We start from the raw sequence: 20,652 nt of genomic DNA, 5'->3' as shown, positions 1-20,652 counted from the left end.
GGGGGAGAGAGAGAGAGAGAGAGGCAGCGACATCCACACGGGGAAAAGGGGGGAGGGGAGTTTTCTCTTTACTAATTTGCTTGCGCATCGAAGGGTTTTGTTTAGCTGCTCAAGGGGGGGGGGAATGGGTTATGTTACTTTTTTATCTTTTTATCATTTGAAAATAGGATTCATTGTGGATCGGGAACAAGAGAAAAAAATTAGGCCAGATTTTTCTTTTACTATCAGTCAGACATAATATATGAACTTAAAATGGATATTTTCATTTATATAACGCTGCCTCATCATCTCACATGAATAAGTGAATAGAATTAAACGTAGTGAAAAAAAAAAACATTCAATATCAACTCAAGCTATCGACACCAGTATACCATTTCCATCCCTGTTTCCCGAACCTATATGCTTCCTTCCCACCAGTAATTATGTCGCCACGCCTTGCTTCCCGAGGTATTCATACCAATGAGCTTAAAACGTTCGATCATTGTTCGCCCATAAAATGCTTTCATGCGCCAAAAAATCCTTCATGCATCCTGCTCTTGCGCTAAACTGAAACTCCTTATGCTAGCCATTATAAACCAAGGTCATGTATATCATAGAAGAACCAAAAGAGAAACATTTTGAAAACCAGAAAAAAGAACAAAGAAAACGAAAAACGGAACAAAACACCATTCCCCTTAAAATCGTCTATAGTTATCGCCCTCCTCTAGCTTCTTCAAAACGCCGACGGCATCGGCCAGCAGGATGTTTCTTCCGCCCAGACAATCCTTCTCGAGCGATGCGCGAGCGAGATTGACGGCGCCAGAGCCAACCTGCTTCTCTTGCTCGGACATTTGCTGGATGCGGCCGGGTTCCATGTCCGACACCTTCAAGATCCACTGGATCGCGGCCCTCCGAGTCGGCGCCTTAGCTTCAGTGCGGCTGTTGCCGTTACCGACATGCCCAAAAGCCCAGCAGATAAGAGAGCACACATAAATCCCCCAAAAGTCAGAAATCTCTTTCTGCTGCGTGCGCTGGAACTGAGGCGGAATCGAGGCGCTTCCGTCCTTGTTCACACACCTCTGTAGACCGAGGAAGAGCTTAAGAGCCCGGGCGGCAAAGGCGGCAGCAACAGCGGCGCTACCAGAGTCTCGCCACTTCTCCAGCTGTCTCTGATGTTCCATGAAATCGGTGGCTTGCAGCACCTTTTTGTTGAAAACCCAACTGTCTCCAGACACCGACAACAGTGTGTGCAATGGGGTGTAATGGAGAGCAAGATGCGACATTGCAATGGGCGAGTATGGGAACAAATTCATGATCCTGAAGTGGTTCATGCTGATACTCGATGCATCATCCAAGAGGTTAATCTTGGTGAGAGATTGTCGCTGGGGGAGTTGCAGCACATGTGCGACCAAAAACAACGAGGCGTCAAAGGCCGGAATCGAAGCAATATCCGCGGCAGAAATGGTTTCAAGAATCGTAGCCCCAACAGTCGCTGGCATGGCTGGTTGGGCAATGCTGCTCCATTCTTGGTAATTCTGCGCGTCCCATTGCATCAGTGTGCCCATTGACAAGGGGATCGGGAGTGTCGCGGGGTCGGAATAATCCAGACCCAGAGTCGCAGCACGGGGCTGTTCCAGGAAGGACATTGCATGGACATCAAGCAAGAAGCAGGCAGACAAGAGACGCCTCCTTGATTCCATATGAACCCAAATCCTCCATTGCTGAGAGGCGTCGCATGGCCCGAGGGTCGACGGGAAAGTGGATTGTGCGTGGATGACCTGCATTTAAGGTATGAATGAGCAAGAGATAAAATGAAATATCCCCTCTCAAATACAGAAACACCATGAAACGTAGAGGTGAGCCGTATTGGAGAGAGGATTAGAAAAATAGAAAAGTAAAGGGGATTGAAGAGAAATAGAGGCCTGTCACAGTTGCACATGTGATAAATTAAGAAGAAAGAAAAGGAGAAAGAAAAGAAAAGAAAAGAAAAGAAAAGAAAGAAGCCGTTAGAAGAGAGAGGAAAAGAAATACGGAACACATGAAAAACATGAAAAGAAAAGAAAACATGAGAACAGACGTCCACACAAAGAAATCTAATGAAATCTAGCGGGAACTAACCATTTGATACAATGCCTCAAAGCGAGGCGACGGCTGATATGCCTTCTTGTTCCTTCCCCGGAATCGAGCATAGTATTCGCATAGAAGTGTGGCCTGCATGATCGGCAATGGCCATTCCGGGGTGCCAGCGTTGGTATACTAGTAAAGGGTATGTTAGCTGTTGCCTGCCGGCCGCGAGTAGCATGGTTTCATCTTTCTCTTACAATCTTCGCCTTGTCCATAGCATAGGTATGCAGTTGATGTCCATTGGCGCGGTGCTCCTCGTGCTCGAGGAATTGAGTGGCGATGGCTGCCATAGAACACTGAAGAATCTCCAGATGCTCCTCAGGCATATTCGTCGGGTTTTCAAACGTTGGCTTGTGGATGATGGGGTACATGGAATGAACCTTATCCCAGTATACCTCGATGTAAGTCGGAATCATGCTCCGAATTCCATGGCTTAGAGCTGTCGGCATTAGGGTATACAGGCCAAGAGCATCTACAGGCTCGCGGCTACAAGTGCGAGGGTACATCATACGATCCACAGGCAACGCAGACGGCGCCGCAATCATGGTCTCCGCGGACTGACCTACAATCAGCTGTGGCGGAGACATGCTACGGACTGTTGTGTCGAGCATTTGTTGTGGGCTGTAGAGGTTCGCGCCGTGTTCGTAGCCAGGAAATGGAGCCCCCAAACTATCTCCATATACTGAAGAATAGAGCTGTGGAGGGGTAGCTGCATAAGTGAATGACATGGGATAACCGTTGTCAGTAATGACGGGGCTTGGGGATGTGGTATAAGACGGCATCTGTCCGCTCCACTCTGCAGTATGAGCCCGAGCTGACGACTGTTGGAACTTGGAGCTACCGGATGCCGGCGTCGAGTAGGCGCTCCCGGAAGCCGTCGATGGAATGCCTGAGCTATCCGTCCAGGGAATGTTTGGAGGGGTCGTTTCGGGCATACAGAGCTCTGGAACTTGGGGGTTCAGCACACCCAAGCCAGTAGAACGGGACTCGTCGTAGGTAGGGACCACTCGGGAGTTTGGGATCTGTACGGCAGTAACTGGGTCGACCACGCTCATATCTGCCATCTGATATGCACTCTGTGTGTCTCGCATGTGTGGTGATTGCATTGCGTTCCCTTGCGGCGTTGATTTGTTGACGGATGACCAGTGACCTGAGACGATTGCTACGCTGGGGGCCGGTGTAGTGGCAGCTCCAACGCCATAGGGAGAGGTCGTTTGCCTTGTCGGTGCCGGTGGCGAGCTGCTATACGGTCGAGTTGGGCTGCTGCCGGAGCGTCGCCGTCGTGACGAATCTCTGTTCAACTTGCCCTCGTGTTCGCCACTAACTTCTATTAAGTACTCGCCCCCCCTTGGGTATGATGTTGGAGATGAATGAGAGAAGCTTACTGTCTCTGTAGGTGTCGATCTAATAGGTCTTTTCGGTAAAAGACCTTCTTACAACCGGAAACCGTGCAGGATAATTCGGGTGGTTGATGGCTCAGCTGATGTCGTCTGAGGGGTTATACCGTAAGCCAGATATTCGACAAAGTTGAAAGGAGGGGAGAGAAGTAATGAATAACGACATACCTTAGATGCTCAGCTCTTGTGAAGGTCTTACAGACGAAGAGAGAAAGACACATGTTAGCTTATGTCTAGTATGGTACAAGAGCAAAGAGAAGAGAAGTTGTAAATACCTTTGGAGGCCGGCAGACATCACAAGTATGAACTGGAACACCCTTCTTGGCCCGACTGACTCGTCCAGTAATGGGCGTCAGCTTGACAGGGTGATCTCCTGAGCTGGCTCCTGACATGATGGGCCTCATTGCTGTTCCTGTGTAGTATGATGTATGGTTCTGGCTCTGTCCGTAGGAGGAGTCCATGGAATCGGTGCTAGTGTTGCTGCGTCGGCGACCGCCAGGGTGGCTGTTATATCCCAGGGGTGGCGCTGCAGGGTGGAGGATGTGAGGAGGTGATGTTTGCCTTGATAGATCCACCGGGATATTATATCTGGGCATGGGGACGGAGAGATCTTGATCAATAGAAGTTCTCGAAGTCGGCCTCCGGTCCCTTCTTATGGAGTGCGAGTCGACGTGGTCGTCATCGACATTCATAATGTTCCTGAGGCTCCCCATTGTGGAATACAACAGATGAACAGATGAGAAGGTAGATAAATAGAGTTGAAGGAAGCAGGTGCCGGGGAGGTCGTGGAGCACAAAAAGTCTATCTTAGTATACACAGCCCGGAAGGCTGCGAGAAGATGTTGCTAGTGCTGTGACGTGAAGTGAAGTTGTAGAGATTATGGATTATAGGGTCGGAATCTCCAAAAGCACGGCAAGAGAGAACAAGGGTATGTAGATGGTGTAGGAGAGACGGAACTGGTCGACTAGAGGTAGACCAGTGTAGTAGCCGAATGGGGTGGGAGCAGAGTCGGCGACAACCTAGCCTCAGCCTCGCCGGGTTCAGATAATGTCCCCAGTAACGATGCGACCTCAGAATGCCTTTCGAGAGACAAATATAGGAAGAGGACAAGGCATTACCGTCGTGCAGCGGGAGATGGCAGTGGTGACAGTAGCGGCAAAGAGAGAGCGCGCAAAGTAGTCTACATGTATGTTGATGTGGGAGCGAGCGCGTGGGCAGCACGACCCCCGGCGACCAACACAGCCGAACTCCATCATCTGAAGCGGCCCTGGAAACATGATCCTAGTTCCATGACGAGCCGTGGGCTGGCAGCTGAGCTATGGGGTGCATGTAAAACTAGGTAAAACGGCATGGTCTGGGTTGTTGTCTCCCCGAAGCGGTGTCGAAGCCATCAGCTCTCCCGCGCCGTTCGTACTGGGTACGAAGCAGCACGACGCAACAGGGAATGGCCAATCTCTCTGGCACACCCCCGACCCAACTCTTAGCAGCCCGAGGCTGACAGAACCATGTCGGGAGGAGGATACACAGTGGATACGCCGCCGCGTGGTTGAGCCAGCCCTGCCCGCGGGAGCGAACGGGCCAGGACTGGGGTAGACACTAAAAAGCTCCGTCCAGATGAGCACTGCGAGTCGACTGCTGGAGCGGTACCCTTGATTGGGCGCAGCGAAGGAGAGGGTGGCGGCGAGTGGTGGAGGGGTAAGAAATATCCGCCTGTCATAAGCAGAGCCGTGATCAAAGGGTGTTGCTGCCTCGCTCAGTCACTGCCAACGGCCGCGCCAATGTTGGGCACACAAGGATTCGCTCCATGCCATGCCATACATATCCCCATACATAGTACACATGCGAGTCGTACCCGTCGTAGAGCAAGAGCTTGGCTAAACCTGGTTGCGATGGGTGACGGAGGATATAATTAGAACCCCAGCTTCTTATCAGCATGCAGGCTAATGTGACGGCTTGCTGATCTCCTCTTTGGGTTCCAACATGCGCGCCGGCTACGTGAACGAACACGACCGTCCCGATTTTCTCACCCGGCTGTGCACATCATATCGTGGAATGTGGCAATGGAAAAGCACAAGCACCACAAAGGGCAGTGCATCGCTGCCGGCGGAAAAAGAACCAAGGCCCTAAAACAAGACCAACAAGGGGGGTCCACGAGAGCGGCGCGGGTATGGCGTCAACGTCCCAGTCCGGCGGCTCCCAGCAGGGTTCATAGAGGGGAAATGAGTGTCTCCCGTTCCATACCGCGGACTGCCTTACGCCTGTATGAGTACAGTACTGTACCTGTTTCTTTTGCCTTTGCCCTCCCCGTTGTTGAGGATCAACACCTGCATGAGCAGTTGTGAGACACGGCGTCCTGATGTGTGTGGGCTCATGAGAACTGTGCGCGCTTGGCGACGAGTTGCAGGGGCAAACGAAAACTGCTAGCAACGTTGTTAGTACGTGTAAGGAGTACCTGATTCCTTTGTACTCGTACGCATTACCGAGAGCGAGTACTGGGTATGTACTCGTCTGCTCTGTTGGAGCAGAATCCGACGGTGGTGGGGCTGGCTCGATTTCTCGCCGGAAGACCAGCAGCCACAAAAAGATGCGTAGCCGGTCCTGGAGCATCTGGTTGGCCGTACGGACATCGTGCGAAAGAATCCGAGTTGTAAAGGAAGCAGCTATGGCTCACGAGAACAGATTGCCTTTTTTTCCCTCTCATTTTTTTTTTCGCCACCGGAGGAACATATCCGTAGACAGGGAGAGCGACAATCGTGTTGGACGTGATTGGAAAGGCAGACGGGCCGTGCGCCGCGAGTTGATGGCAGCGCGGCATCACCCAACTAACTTGGAAGATCATCAGCTTGGCCAGGGTACTCGGTACACTTGTACGTAGAGGCTCGCTTTGGCGCATCGGCAACTACATCTGGGGGAAACAAGGGTGGAAGAAGAAGGTTTTTCCCCGTAACGTGTCCTTGAGCAAAAGCTTGGTGTTCCCAGCCCACCGGAGTCTGTGCTAAGCAAGCATTTTCTCCAATGGCTTGGCTGGAAGGATCCCAGCAGTACCTTGGTGCAGAGCATTCCGCTGTTCCAAGCCTCCTTTCTAGAAAGGATCCCGTCGGAATACTGACACCATGGCTTCAGGGCGACCTCGACTTGCAGGCGATGATGTATGAGCTTCGTACATGATACATACATGCTAATGCGCATGCGTTATGCAAGTTCCCCCATGGCTCCCGTACCGCACAGCCAATTGCTTCTTGGTTCCAAAGGGGCGAACAGGCTGACATGGCCTCAGCAATACATTCGGCCGCCTCCGCCCAAGTCAAGCAGGAGAGCCGATGCCCGGCGCAACCTTTCAGCCAACAGTTTGCAAAACTTGGGAAACCGGTGAAAACTGCGATGTGCCTGCTCCCTGCTTTGCTGGTGTTGCAACGAACGAATCATGGCCTGGCTGCGGTTCCGGCATGGGCACGAGCGCTGCTAACGACGCAGTGGCGGCCACCTCTCTGACCCGGCTTGCAAATGAAGATTGAAGGATGGGCCAGAGCTGAAAAAGTTCCCCGTCTTTCTCGTCTCCATCTTGCGCAGAGCTGACGTCCCGGTGGGCCAGGGGTTGGTTTAACACGCGCACTCCATTCCCTTTAGTGCTGTCCCAAGGGAGAGGCATGGTAGCCTCCGCGTCCACGAGGCCATGGCCCGCTCCGTGCAGCCCGAAGGCGCCCGTCCTCGTGCTCTGTAAGTGCCAGCTAGCTTCGCCTATGGTGGACTTGAGCGCTGGTGAAGCTGCGCGGATAGGAGCTGTACTGTCTGGTACAAGTGGCCGCGGAGGAGATTCCGATGGAGAGAAGGCAGAGGCGGTCACGACTAATAGTGCCTCTACTAGTCATTTCGAAATCGTTCTCTTGCAGACCAATTCCCACCTCGTCCTGTGGATCCGACCGGTGAGGAAGAGAAACGAGTAGCCGGTGATTCGGCTATCGTCAGGAACGTCCATCTTGTGTCTCGCATCCTGTCTCTGCCAGCGCCTCGTCTGTGTGTAGCCACGAACCGGAACAGCTTGATACCACCCCTGTAGGTCTGGCTTTGCTGAAATCTATCTGATCTCGATCATTTGAGAAGAACCATCCTTCATCGCAGCAAATCCGGTTTTTTTTTTTGGTTTCCTTTCTTTTTTTTTTTTCGCCCGTTGACGACTTGAGATGAACAGCAAAGAGCTGGTCGCTGAAGATTTGGGGGCTAGTGGGTGGATTGGGGGCCAGATTAGCTAAAGTTGGTGAGCTACCGCGGGCAAGAGCTACCTAGTCAGCTCCCCTTGCCCTCTTCCCGCAGCAGGGAATGAGAGTACATGCAGCCAAAGTACCGAGTACGGGCGCCAGTTCACGTTAAGGGTGCATGCACCGTCCTTGCGTCCCTACCTACCTGGTATGTACCAACCAACCAACCTGGTCAGCACCCGCTGTAAAGAGAAGGACTTGTGCTCATTGCAGCAAAGAGATGCGCCACCTCAGTCTGTCTGTTTGCACACATGATGTATTCCATTTTCTATTAGGCTGCCATTCTGTTCCTATCCGTCAATCCCAAAATGGACATGTACCTGCGATCTCTGACAGTCACCTCACAGGGGCTTCGGCGAAGGATGTGGGATCAACGCAACTTGTTTCACTTTTTTGGGATGCACAGCAGATTCTAGCACCAAAAAGCAACCAGTTAGGAAATAGCTCGTATCTTTTACCTGGGCAACTGGGATACGACGGTAAACTCTAATAAGTGCCACAAGGCATTTCTGCCACTGCCAACCTCAGTGTCTAAGACAGCTTCGCCCAGGGCCTGGCTGGGTGAAACAACAATCCCTTGATTGTAGCAGCCGCAGCATTCAGCTCACGTTGCTGCAGGTCTCAACGACATGTTGCCCGCCGGCGCTTATCTCACTGCCAGCATACAGAGTAGTCTAGTAGATACATATGCATATGAGGGTAATAACCGCATTTGCTGCAGGGCTCTTGATTGGCGCCAGAGTGTGGCGAAGCAAACGGACGATCGTCGATGTAGATCTGAGAATGAGAATTGCACGACAGAGGTCTTTACGGCCTGCATGCTATTAGCCTTTGTCTCTCCCTTTTTCTTTTCTTCAAATAGAAATGAAGATAACAAAAAGGACTTACTAGATAGACTTGGGAATAGCACGCACAGGAATTATTCCGCGCCATGCTACTCCGTACTCTCTGCTTCCATCTCGGCGCTTATACGCAGAAAAACCACTAAGCGACTAAGACGACCAACCGCCCGAGTTTAGCCTGACAGATGCCCAGGTATTTTTAGGTATTTTTAGAGATTCAGCCACCCATCACATTGCACTATCTGCACACTATTGCGGCACCGCAAGCAGAAGCATATTAGTCTACGTTGCAAGAATAAACGGAAACATCTTGCATAGGCTATCAGATTCCCAGCCATCCGGACACGTAGACGCGCTTGTCGCCGTCCAACGACAGCAGCACAGCCATCGGTGCAACGCTTCATCTGCTTCTATTCGTCGTTTATGCGCCGCCTCTTGTCCTGCCTGTACTCGTACTCCAGCAAACCCGGGCGGTGGATCTCGGCGAGCGGGAGGGATGGGCATCGCCATGAACAACCGCCTCCGAGTGGCACGGCGAGTGTTTAGTGTTGCATCCCGTCTAGACGCACTTGGTCTCGCCTCTCAGCTGGCAGAAGTGTATCCAACCCAGCCCCGATCCCCAGGAACGCATCTGCCCACTGCCCTTTTGTCCTCGTGCCATGTCTTCGCAATGTAACGCAGCCATCTCATGACATCGGCTGTTAGCCGCCGTCAACTTCACACCCTCACGCCCGATAGCCGCGAGAAACAGAGGTGTTCAAGACTCGGGTGGCCGGATCTTTGATCGTGAGGAGAATAGAATACACTGTGTTCAGAATTCTAATATTAGTAACCGCCGGCAGATATCGAATCGTCAACCCCCATGCCGGAGAAAGAAGATTCAGGAAAGGGGGGCAGTGACAAGGCCTTGCGGATAAGGCTGCATGGCGGTAGTTGTATCGGCATGCTATTAATCCCCGTGTTCGTTGGTAAGGCTGATCTTCCTTGCTGTTGGTCATCGCACAGGGTTGCAAACTCCCATGGTAGCCTTGTCATGTGCATTGCATCCATCCCCAAGAATCTCCTGCTTGTGTCTTTTCGTGTATGCACGTGTTTGCTAAGACGAAAAGAGCCCAAGAGTTAGAACGCCACCAAAGTCTTTGTGTGTCTTGAGACAATAGAACCCTGCATATACGAAGCCATGAAACAATGGCTTCGTCGTTGACAAAAATAACTTGCATCATGCTTAAAAGTCACAGAACGCAAGGCTGTTATAACGCTCTGCAGAGTAAGGGAGTAACCAAGATTGGAGCAAAGCAGTCATCATTTTTTTTGTAACCCTAAAACAGAACCCAACACGCCAATGAGACACCATCAAATCCATCTATTTCCACATATTAACAGTCAATCCTTTTGTCACGTGTTATCGCTCCTTCATCGCAAAGTTGTCTCGGTTGGAAGCCATATGGCCGCGTTCAATTCCTCTGATACTCGGAGCACTTCCTTGATGCTAAATCTACGCGCGGCTTGAGGTAGCCACTGCGTGGTTGTTCTCTGCCGGTGCCGGCCTCCCGTTGCTGTCGCTCTCTTCAGAGTCGTCATCGCTGGCAGGGTGGCTGTCTGTCACCGTCCTGCGGTTCTTGGTCATCTGAAAAAAAGAAAGGGCGATCGAGTCAGCTTGGGAACGGAAGAGGAGGAGGATGGGGGAGATCAACGAACCCATGATCGCACACCACCAACCAGCCCAAGCGCATAGCCAGTGATGAACTCCTTCGAGTTCCCTGATCCTCCAGGCATTGTGGGAGATCGCGCAATGTCGCTTGATGAGCTGTTAACCCGGGCTGGGCTCTGTGGTCGGCTGGTAGGCCAGAATTGTTTCAGCTCCCGGCTGAGCTCCTGGCCAGTCGTGGTCCAGTTGTTGGTGATGTTGTCACGGAGGTCTTGCACGTGACGCTTGAGGTCTATCTCATTCTTTTTAAGCCAGCTGACGTTGAGCTCCTGGCGAGAGGTACCACGCTTGAATTGCCTGGTGATGTACTTTTCGTAGTCGCGGACGACTCTATGTGACGCAAGTCAGGGGCAGGGTTCAACAGCAATAGAAGAATAAATTACTCACCTTGTAATGATGCCGGTTGTGCTGACACCCTCAGTGCGCTGGGTCACGAGGAACTTGCCAGCCTCCTTTATGGGTTGATAGATGTCGTCTCCCTCGTCCGCGCCATATGGAATATCGTCGTGTGCAACATAGTCAAGGCGATGCAATTCGAGAAACTCTGGAGTGACAATCCAAGGGCAGTCTTCGATGACTTCGTCCACCCACTTGCAGTGTCGCACAGACTCGGCGCGCTCCTTGGCAGACATGACAGTCAACCCCTTGCGCATGTGGGTATCGTTGTCGCCGGTGACGCCTACGACGAGGGTCGTGTTGGGGAAGGCCTTTTTCGCCTGTTCAAGTTGGCGCATGTGCCTGTTGATATGGTCAGCGCGTGGCCATTCGATGGTTTCTCGCCAGGTACAGACAGTACTCACCCGAGATGGAACAGGTCGAAGACTCCGTCGGCGTATACCCTCACATTGCGGCCAACTGGCGGGGGATTGGTCTTGTAGCCCACAGGGTGCGTGAGCTTGCCAATTGGAGGCGGAGGCATGGCCTTCTTCTTCTCTTCCTCGACGTCTTTGGACACACTCTTCCGTCCTTTCCGAGTGACTCTCTCAGCAATGTCGACACTGGCTTCGGTGGTGTCACTGGGCTCACCAGGATCGAGGACATTGTCGCCATTCTCGACAACTCGGTCTGAATTGGCTCGCTGTCTCTTATTAGGGTTCAAGTTGGTGCCATTGGCGGTCCGTCTGGTCTGTCGCGACGACTCTGGTGCGGTGGTGTCGCCTTCTTCGCCCGAGGCATCGCGCGAGGATGTCTGCAAAGCGCTGTCCGGCAAGTTACATGTGCTGTCGGCAGCGTTGGCAGTGTTTCTCTTGCGTTTGCCGCTGTGGGAGGATGCTGGTGATGACATGGTGGCAAAGAAAGAAAAAGCAAGTGCTAGCTCAGGCCCAATGCAGCCCGACTGACGTCTCTCTCTGGTTGTGCGTTTCTGTCTCTCGCTTCTGGCGAGTTCCCGATAGCCGCTCCAGCTGTATCAGCTATCTATCTTGGATAGACATCAATGGGCTTGGGGAGCAGAAGACACTGGCGCTGGGCTTGGCTCGTGACGCTCGCGTGCGCAATGTGTGGAGAGGCGCTCCGGGGGTTGCTGAAGGTTTAGAATTCTGGCCGGGGAGCTTGTGATTTTACCCACCTTGAGGTCGCCAACAAAATTCAAATCAAATTTCCCACAGCCTAGCAAGCTACCTGCACTCCAAAAAGACAGGTGGCGTGACCATGCTGAAAAGGGGCCATAAATTAATGCCTGAGTAGGTATACGCCGTATTCGGGTCAGAGTTAATTTCTCATATTTATGTGGTATTTTCTAAATAACCCTGCCAACCTGCCCAAAAGTACAGCCTGATCAATGGCATAAAGCACTACCCATACTCCGTACGATGGCATGGTCCTTTTTGATTCTTCTCCCGCTGTTCTGGGTCTGGAATGGAGACCCAGTTTCCTAGCTCAGCCCGTTGGGGGGCAGAGACAGGACAGTCCTCGCTGCTTCTCCTTACTTCAAGATCCGTGGATGCCCTACATACAGTAGTATGTGATTGGGATGTCCATGCGTGATTAGAAGGCGAAAATTGGGGAAATTTCCGTGCTCAGTCCCTCTCCTTGATTCACCGGCAACGACGAATTGATGACGCTGGCACACAGTCATCACGTGCCAGTCGCACAAAGATCTTGATCCTCCTCCTAGTCAAGTCGCGTCAATGCTTGTCTGTCTTGCCCCAACACATTGGCGGTCGTCATTTCGCCGTCTCCATCAGCTAAGTGCTAGTTAAGCTGCTAGCTGTTCTCTAATAAGGGGTAGCGGATCGCCTTGTATCTCTTCACATGTCCAGCGTTGAAAGGTACATCCATAGCATTGCCCCTACTCTGCCTTGAGCTCCATGCTTCGAACAGGAGCGTCATAAGGCTGTGGCGATCGGCTCACCGTACTCCGTAGGGCCTTGCTGGAATCCAAGCATCACTCGGGGGTGAGATGAGACAGCAAGACAGGTATCGAGAGAAGCCGGGAAACCTAAAGATTGGCTGCCCAATAGAGTTGGTTTCTGCTGTGATGCCAGTAGCGCTACGTCATATATTTGTGTTTGGAGCGAACGGCACTACTGTATGTAGTATGCAGCAGCTGTTGCAGATTCGACGTGTGCAAATCATTCCATTTGCATCTGACTGGTGTCTCTCAGTGGCTGCAGCATTCGCCAGCAAACCGGGGGCTTCAAATGGCGCATGTGCCGCTGACTAAGCCATCCGACCTGCATAGAGGCCAGCGAGAGCATGCAGAGGGTGGCCTGTCGTTTGCGAGCTGTCAGGCTTCTTTTTTTTTTTTAAACTTTTATGCGTACCTGTTACCGCTTCCATCTTACTACACGGAGTAGTCTAAATTCTGTGATGTTTACACGAGGTACGTTGGCTAGTAGTGGGCAACACCACCTGCCTACCTGAGGTTCAAGCCAACGGCCAGTGCAGCATAATAGGGCCACGAAGTCAAGGCGGGACGAGTCTTAAACGTTGCACATGTCAAGGACTGCCCCGCATCCAGAAGCAGTTGGCTTCTTCTTTTCTTCATTTTTGTTGGGCTGCATATACAGGCATGTGCGGGAAGGAATCTGGCTTCACGCAAACGACGCGGTCTGAGTGGCTGCACTGAGTGAGAGATATATTGCGAGCGTGGTGAAACAGGGCGTTCTCGTGCCATTTGGCGCTGCTGCAGGTCAGTGTATTATTGGCTGCGTGGAGTGCTAGCGATGCGCATCACAGAGTCTTGTGAATGCACGGAACAGCGCTACTGAAGCTGTCCATGTAGGTGGTCAGTACTAAGATATAACACGCACGAGACAGCTGTAACAGTAACGGTGTTTACGGAGGACATACATAGGTAATAATTCCCTAACGGAGGAGTGACATCTCTCCACAGCAGTTCGACATGCGCTCCGTTTAAGCTGTCTGGCGCTTCTCGATGCCACATAACGTCAGAACAGTACAGAATCAAGTGCGTAAGCCCCGACAGTTTCGTCCGATGCCAATAAGCACTGTGGCGCACATACACAATGACGTAGATATGAAACCGAACCGCCCTCGCAGCGGTCGTCTGAGGCCTCGAACTTGCGAATATTACGATTGCTCTTGATTGGAAGGCCAAAATACAAGCTTCAGACAACGCTGTCACCGGGGTCGCATCTTGGGAGGACTAAGCCAGAGTAATACTCGTACCGAGGCCCGGGCCTTGAGCCGCTTTAGGTACAGGTACAAGGTTGACAGCGATTATTTTGGCTTCTGCCAGCCCAGCATGCAGCGCTGCATGACCGTCTCGCTTCTTAATAAAGTGGAGGCATAATAAACGGAGACCTCATCCATCAAAAGGTCAAGGTGAACCTGCACCTCAATCTTTTCGATCGACTTGACCGGATCCAAGGGGAATAAACACCACCCGCTTGTGCACCTCCATGCTGCCTCGACACCCTTAAATAGAGCCCAGGTCGCCTCAGCCGCAGCACAGTGCGCCGCTACTGTTGCCCATCGTCTCAGCCATACCACATTGCCATAGCACTGCGCAGATCACAGCAGCGCAAGCGCCGTAGCAGAGCCGTAGCACAGTCGTGGCAGCACGAGCATAGCGCTTGCTTCGGCGGCCCTCCCTAACAACCGACACAGCGACTTGGACGTGCGTAGCTCTGCCCACCCGAGCTTGCACAAGCTCCGTCTTTGCCATGCGTATCCTCCCGAACCGGCTGCTCTCTTCATCTCCATCTCAAGGTGCGAATTCAAGAAGTGAGAGCCCAATGCGACCAAAAACCGACTCCTTTGGCCTTGGAGGGGGGCCAGCAGCTGGCCTGACCCTCAGGGTGGTCATCATGCGGGTATGGACCAGTCTCTCGGCTTCGACGACAGGATTGTGTGCTAAGAGGCGAGGCATATAGGCAAGAAATCTGGCGGCCAAAGACCGTAGTGGAACTTCGGATCCGGTGAGTTGAAAGAAGCAGCACCATCACGCATCATCGAACGCCATGTCACGAGTCCCAATGAACACGCATCGTCTTCGTTATCACCGCAACGTCCCCCCCTTTACCGCTACAGACAACGCAGATTCTCGTCATGAGCCCGCAGCTTACAAGCAAATCCTGTCTGTCTAGTATCTCGTGGTTACGCTTGGCGACGCGCGAATCGTCACCCACTCCGTCCCCAAAACGCTCAACCCCGAATGGAACGTCATCGAGGAGCTGCCCATAAGCTCTGTACAAAGCCTGGTAGTGGGCGTCATATGCTGGGACAAGGATCGTTTTGGCAAGGATTATCTCGGAGAGTTCGACCTGGCGCTCGAAGAGATCTTCCAGACCGAAGCCGCCGAACAAGAGCCGCGGTGGTATCCCCTGAAGAGCAAGCGTCCTGGCAAGAAGACCAGCATCGTTTCCGGCGAGGTCCAGCTCCAATTCACCCTGCTTGACACCGCAAACCCTTTTCTCCCTCACCAGCAGCTGTTTGAAAAGTTCTATGCCCTTGTTGGCACAGTCCCCGTTGGCTCGTCCCGAAACGTTACACCTACCGAAACTCCACTGCTAACCCCGAGCGCGGCAACGCACTTGGGTGTCTCGTCGTCTGGAGACGGTATTGCTGATGAAGACGACGAGGACGACCTTACTGAGCTCGAGGAAGACATTGGCGACGATGTTGAGGATCCCTCAAAGCCAGAGACCGCTGAGAAGCGCCGGCGGCGACTCCGCATCAAGGGTCTCAAGAAAAAGAGACGGCAGGATCCCTACGCTTTTACCAATGGTGACTCCGACGTTGTCGGTATAATTTACCTGGAGGTTTCCAGGATCACAGACCTTCCACCCGAGTCAAACTTGACACGGACTGGCTTTGATATGGATCCGTTTGTCGTGGCATCACTGGGCAAGAAGACATACCGCACCAGGCGAGTCCGGCACAACCTCAACCCAGTGTTCAATGAGAAGATGATCTTCCCGGTGCAGTACCACGAGCAGCAGTACTCGTTTGGATTTACTGTCATCGACCATGACAAGTACTCCGGCAACGACTTCATCGCTTCGTGTAACCTGCCCGTTCAGTCGCTCATAGAAAAGGCGCCTCAGGCAAACCCAGAGACCGGACTGTACGAAGTCCGTACCCCCGAACCAGAACCGCTGCCAGCACCAGTTGTCGCGAAATCTCGTCTCCAGAGGCTGGGGGTTTCCCGTTCCTCATCGACGCAAAGTCTAAGCAAGATGATGCGCTCGCAGGCCCCTAGGTCTACTCCTTCAAACGGCTCCTCTTCACTTACAGCGCTTGGCGATGGAAGCGGTCCGCAGTCTAGCAACACGTCCTTGGCACCTGCAGATGCTCTTGCTGGCACCGGCGCTGAGACTCCAGAGCCCGCTGCGGAGACGGATGATCCCGATTTCACAGAGTACGCTCTACCGCTGAAGATGAAGAACTTGGATAAATGGGAAAGCAAGCACAACCCCATCATCTACCTGAGGGCCAAGTATGTACCATACCCAGCCCTCCGCCAGCAATTTTGGCGAGCGCTGTTGAAGCAGTATGATACAGACGAGAGTGGCCTTATCAGCAGGATCGAGCTCAGTACAATGCTGGATACTCTTGGCTCAACATTGAAGGATTCTACAATCGACAGCTTCTTTCAGCGCTTCCCTCACAAGGCTGCCGATAATGAGGAATCGTGGGAGCTGACCTTTGACGAAGCCGTGCTGTGTCTGGAAGATCAGCTGCAGGCCAGGAGCCGATCTGGAAGCAAGACTCCCATTTTAGATATGAAGAGCCTCAGCCTCTCTGGTAAGTCATCTGGGGACTCGGCCGGACAGCCAAGCTCAGAAGGCTCAGGGAACTCGACACCCCAGATTATGGTGGAGCCGCCAGCAGAGGCGACGACGCCCATACCCGAGATCAGCACGCCAAACGATGAGGGAGAGGAGGGGTATTTTGATCGAGAAGACTCCAAGGAAGAACATGTGGTGGAGATTCGAGAGTGTCCCATCTGTCATCAGCCTCGCCTGAACAAGCGCAGCGACGGTGATATCATTACGCACATTGCGACCTGTGCTAGCCAGGACTGGCGCCAGGTCAACACAGTCCTCGTGGGCGGATTTGTGACGGCCAGCCAGGCGCAAAGAAAATGGTACTCCAAGGTGATTACTAAAATCTCATACGGCGGATACAAGCTCGGTGCCAACTCGGCAAACATTCTCGTTCAGGATCGTCTCACAGGACAGATTAACGAGGAGAAGATGAGCGTCTATGTGCGCTTGGGCATCCGACTCCTCTACAAGGGACTGAAGTCGAAGGACATGGAGAATAAGCGAAGTAAGTGGTGCTGTGTGCTACAAAAGAACTCCAACAGGATTTTTGACACTGACAATGAACCTAGTCCGGAGAATGCTGAAGAATTTGAGCATCAAACAGGGCAAGAAATTTGACGACCCTGCTTCGCGAGACGAGATTGAAAAGTTCATCGACTTTCATCGATTGGATATGTCAGAAGTCTTGCTGCCGATTGAAGAGTTCAAAAACTTTAACGAATTCTTCTACCGTGCGCTCAAGCCTGGGGCCAGGCCGTGTTCGGCGCCGGACAACCCTCGTATCATTGTCTCGCCAGCCGATTGCCGAAGCGTGGTCTTTAACCAAATCACGCAGGCGACCAAGATCTGGGTCAAGGGTCGTGAATTCAACATGAAGAGGCTCCTCGGAGATGCCTATCCAGACGACGTCTCGCGGTTCGAGAACGGCGCTCTGGGCATCTTCCGACTGGCCCCTCAAGACTACCACAGATTCCACATCCCCGTCGACGGTGTCATGGGCAAGCCCATCACCATTGCTGGCGAGTATTATACAGTCAACCCAATGGCGATTCGTTCGGCGTTGGATGTGTACGGCGAGAACGTGAGAGTGCTGGTGCCCATTGACAGCGAAGTCCACGGACGGGTCATGGTCATCTGCGTCGGAGCCATGATGGTGGGCAGCACGGTGATTACGCGCAAGGAAGGCGAGCGCGTGAGCCGTGCCGAAGAACTTGGCTACTTTGCGTTTGGCGGTAGCACGATACTTTTACTGTTTGAGCCCGGCAAGATGCGATTTGATGACGATCTAGTGGATAACTCTAACGGAGCCCTCGAGACCTTGGTAAGTCTTGGCCTCTTTTTTTTTTTTTGCAGGGTGGGAGAGTGTGTTGCTAATTTGATGGTAGATTCGCGTCGGCATGTCGATTGGACATTCGCCCTCTCAATCACAGTGGACCCCAGACATGCGCAAGAATGAGCAGGACATTACGGAAGCTGATAAGCAGGAGGCAAAGAGACGAATCCAAGGCAGCGCTGCACTGGAGGAAGAGTCGCCCGGGGACAGCGGGGATGAGAACCGAGGAACCAAGAGATCATCGCTTCCCCCAACTGTCAACACGCTGGCAGCATCATCTTTGTAAATGGGAGAGGGGGAAGATGAATGATGGTCAAGCGCCTAGTCATAGTATGAAGAGCCACAGTACGCACGCTGGAATTGCGCGCCTTGCTGTCATTGGATACACTTGCATGGAAATCATAGTTATGGGAGATTAGCATGTTTACTAGCAGATTACATCGCGGAGCCTCAACAGCATATGTATTTGAAGAAGAAGCAATGAACAAATGATTTATTACTCGATGTAAAACTCCTAGCCAAAGGGGGTGCTATCTCCCCAAAGAGAACCAAATCAGATGAGACGAAGATGGAAGTGCCGGGTTTGAAATGAGATGTGACTGTGTCACGTCCCGCAAAGGTATTGATGTTGCAAGTCGGAATAAAAGTGTATACAACCAGGAGAACGAACATAGTTTGGGGCTTTGAATGTATTTTTGTTTCTTTTTTTTTTTTTTCCCTTGTTTTTTCCTTGTTTGGTATGGGCGTCGGGTATATTGATTAATATGAGATGAAGCCGATGATGTGATCCTAAACCCCCCCATGAACCGTCCGGCAAAACACTTGAGCAAAGCACTTGGAATATCCGCCTCTCTCTCCAGCTCATGAACATAAGAAATGAAGAAAAGAAAAAAAGGTGTTTTCCCTTTTAAAGTCGTGTCGGTATTTTTTTTTTTTTTTTTAACGACTTGACGGTGAGGACGATAGGGATGAGTTTGACGACATGCTTCCTCTCCGCTCGTGGATTTTCTCAGGAGAGGGGGAGCGGGACGGGAGGGCTATTGTTGGTGTTGTTGAGGTGGTTGGTGATGATGAGGGTGTTGGGTTTTGGCGGCGGGATTGGTGCCATGATGTGTAGAATTGGCGGCACAGGTGTGCGGACATTGTGTATGTGGGAGACATTATTGTGAGGTTTTGTTGGGTCTTTTTTGTCTTTTGCTTGGAGCAGTGTGTGTGTTTTGATACGACGAGTGAGTTATGTATACTGTAGCGTCTGATGTTGTTGTATTGAGAGGAGTGTTTGGAGAGTGCAAGTCCGAGATGGAGAAGAGCAGAGTTTTGCAAGATCCCAGAAAGGAGAAGAAATGGGAAAGAAAAAGAAAGAGAACAAGAAACACGAAAAAACGGGCTAGGAGGGGGAAGAAATGGGAAGTTGTTTTTATCGGGAGCTCATTTGTGTGGTGAGTTGGATGAGCATCAGGTAAGGAAGGCCGCCTTATTATTAATTAGTGCTTAAAGTGTCAGTCCAGTTTTCCCAATTGTTTTGGGCACGGAGTACGCCGTTGCCGATTTTTCTGGGGACAAAAACGCAACATAGTCATGCTTTGATAAACCTTTTCCCCCCCTTTTTTCGGATCCCTTTTATTTTATTGGCTGTTTTATTTATTTTTCTTTTGGTATGTTACATATTATACAGATTCAGATAGTGTTACCTGTTCTTTGATTCTTTGGTGCCTAGCAGGCATCATTCAGTGATTCAACAGTACCAGCGGATGATACAAAAGGGTACATCAAATCACAGCCTCAATATGCAGCCGGTCAACCCAAAAGTACACGTATTTCTGGGTACCATCCAGGTAGTAATCGACAAACAAAACCGGGGGGAAAAAAAAAAAAAGAGAGCACACGAGCCATAGCCACACAAGCTTTCTGGACATCACATCATGGTTGCGTTAAAAGTCGTTCCACCTCTTGGGGCCTCGAAAGGGACGGCAGCCAATCAGGTGGCGCCAGGGGGTATGTCGGGACGGGCAGTTTAGTACTGGTTTGGGAGTAACGCCTGATGGCCAGCTAATCCTATTTTTCCTATTCTTTTTGGAGTAACTACGAGTAATACAGTTAATACAGTATGGAACTTGGGCCACCTAGAGCAAAGAAGGGTACTATTGCTAAGATTGGGGTTTCGTTCGCTTAAAGAACGGTGTAGGTAGTATTCGTACTCGGGAAAGGGGGCTGATGCGAAATAGATGGGCATTGCCTTATTCATCAACCAGCCGCTTGTTATTCATCACCAACAAGACCAATTCACTCTCTCCCCCAAAAAAGAACAAAAAGAAATAAAACAAAAACAAAAGAAGCAAAGATAAAGATTAGACACTAAAACCCAATGAATTCGAACCTAAAAAGGCACATACTTGTAGTACACACACACTCACAGAATGATGCAACGCCCCCCGGCCCATCGCGAGCCCGCCGTCCAATCACCGCCCCCCGAATTCCGCTGACTCGTCGGGGATAAAGCCTTTTCCCCAGCTGCCATTACCGTATCCAGCACTTTGCGAATTGTCCATCAGCGACTTCGATGGCGAAATCGTCGGATGTCGCATGCCTTTGCCTGGATTGGGTGTAGAGCCGTCGGCGCAAGTCGCTGGTGGCTTGGTAATCCAAAGATTTCAGACAGCTTTCCATGAAAGCAGCTTATACAAGCTTTGACTCGTGATAGCTACCTACATGTACTAGGTAGGTGCAGAAGAAGCAGGGCAGGTGACACCATCTAGCAGCTAGACACGTACGGAGTA

At 51.7% G+C, this 20,652-nt stretch overlaps 5 protein-coding genes across 5 annotated transcripts; 2 read left to right on the top strand and 3 right to left on the bottom strand.

The window, feature by feature from the left end:
- Window positions 1–674: 674 nt before the first annotated feature.
- TRIVIDRAFT_59084 (uncharacterized protein) lies at window positions 675–4,213 on the bottom strand (the record flags this gene model as incomplete). The annotated part of the gene is made up of 4 exons (XM_014105304.1): window positions 675–1,757; window positions 2,301–3,423; window positions 3,489–3,583; window positions 3,776–4,213. The coding sequence occupies 4 exons, from the start codon at window positions 4,211–4,213 to the stop codon at window positions 675–677; spliced, it is 2,739 nt and encodes a 912-aa protein (XP_013960779.1).
- Window positions 4,214–6,515: 2,302 nt separating this feature from the next.
- TRIVIDRAFT_218725 (uncharacterized protein) lies at window positions 6,516–7,015 on the top strand (the record flags this gene model as incomplete). Its single annotated transcript, XM_014105303.1, has 2 exons — window positions 6,516–6,649; window positions 6,778–7,015. 2 exons carry the CDS (start codon window positions 6,516–6,518, stop codon window positions 7,013–7,015), a joined length of 372 nt encoding a protein of 123 aa, XP_013960778.1.
- Window positions 7,016–10,156: 3,141 nt separating this feature from the next.
- Window positions 10,157–11,591, bottom strand: TRIVIDRAFT_23720 (uncharacterized protein; the record flags this gene model as incomplete). The annotated part of the gene is made up of 4 exons (XM_014104653.1): window positions 10,157–10,225; window positions 10,297–10,636; window positions 10,694–11,044; window positions 11,107–11,591. Coding segments are annotated over 4 exons (1,245 nt in total), but the record flags the coding sequence as incomplete, so codon positions are not given.
- A 2,845-nt stretch (window positions 11,592–14,436) lies between these two features.
- Window positions 14,437–18,378, top strand: TRIVIDRAFT_77855 (uncharacterized protein; the record flags this gene model as incomplete). The annotated part of the gene is made up of 6 exons (XM_014105302.1): window positions 14,437–14,586; window positions 14,647–14,691; window positions 14,860–15,258; window positions 15,454–17,047; window positions 17,112–17,863; window positions 17,928–18,378. 6 exons carry the CDS (start codon window positions 14,437–14,439, stop codon window positions 18,159–18,161), a joined length of 3,174 nt encoding a protein of 1,057 aa, XP_013960777.1.
- Window positions 18,344–19,295, bottom strand: TRIVIDRAFT_215313 (uncharacterized protein; the record flags this gene model as incomplete). Its single annotated transcript, XM_014105301.1, has 1 exon — window positions 18,344–19,295. The coding sequence occupies one exon, from the start codon at window positions 18,676–18,678 to the stop codon at window positions 18,406–18,408; it is 273 nt and encodes a 90-aa protein (XP_013960776.1).
- Between the last annotated feature and the right edge of the window lie 1,357 nt (window positions 19,296–20,652).

The sequence above is a fragment of the Trichoderma virens genome, assembly GCF_000170995.1.
Source record: "Trichoderma virens Gv29-8 chromosome Unknown TRIVIscaffold_2, whole genome shotgun sequence".
Taxonomy (NCBI): domain Eukaryota; kingdom Fungi; phylum Ascomycota; class Sordariomycetes; order Hypocreales; family Hypocreaceae; genus Trichoderma; species Trichoderma virens.
This window is presented reverse-complemented; position numbering and strand designations above follow the sequence as displayed.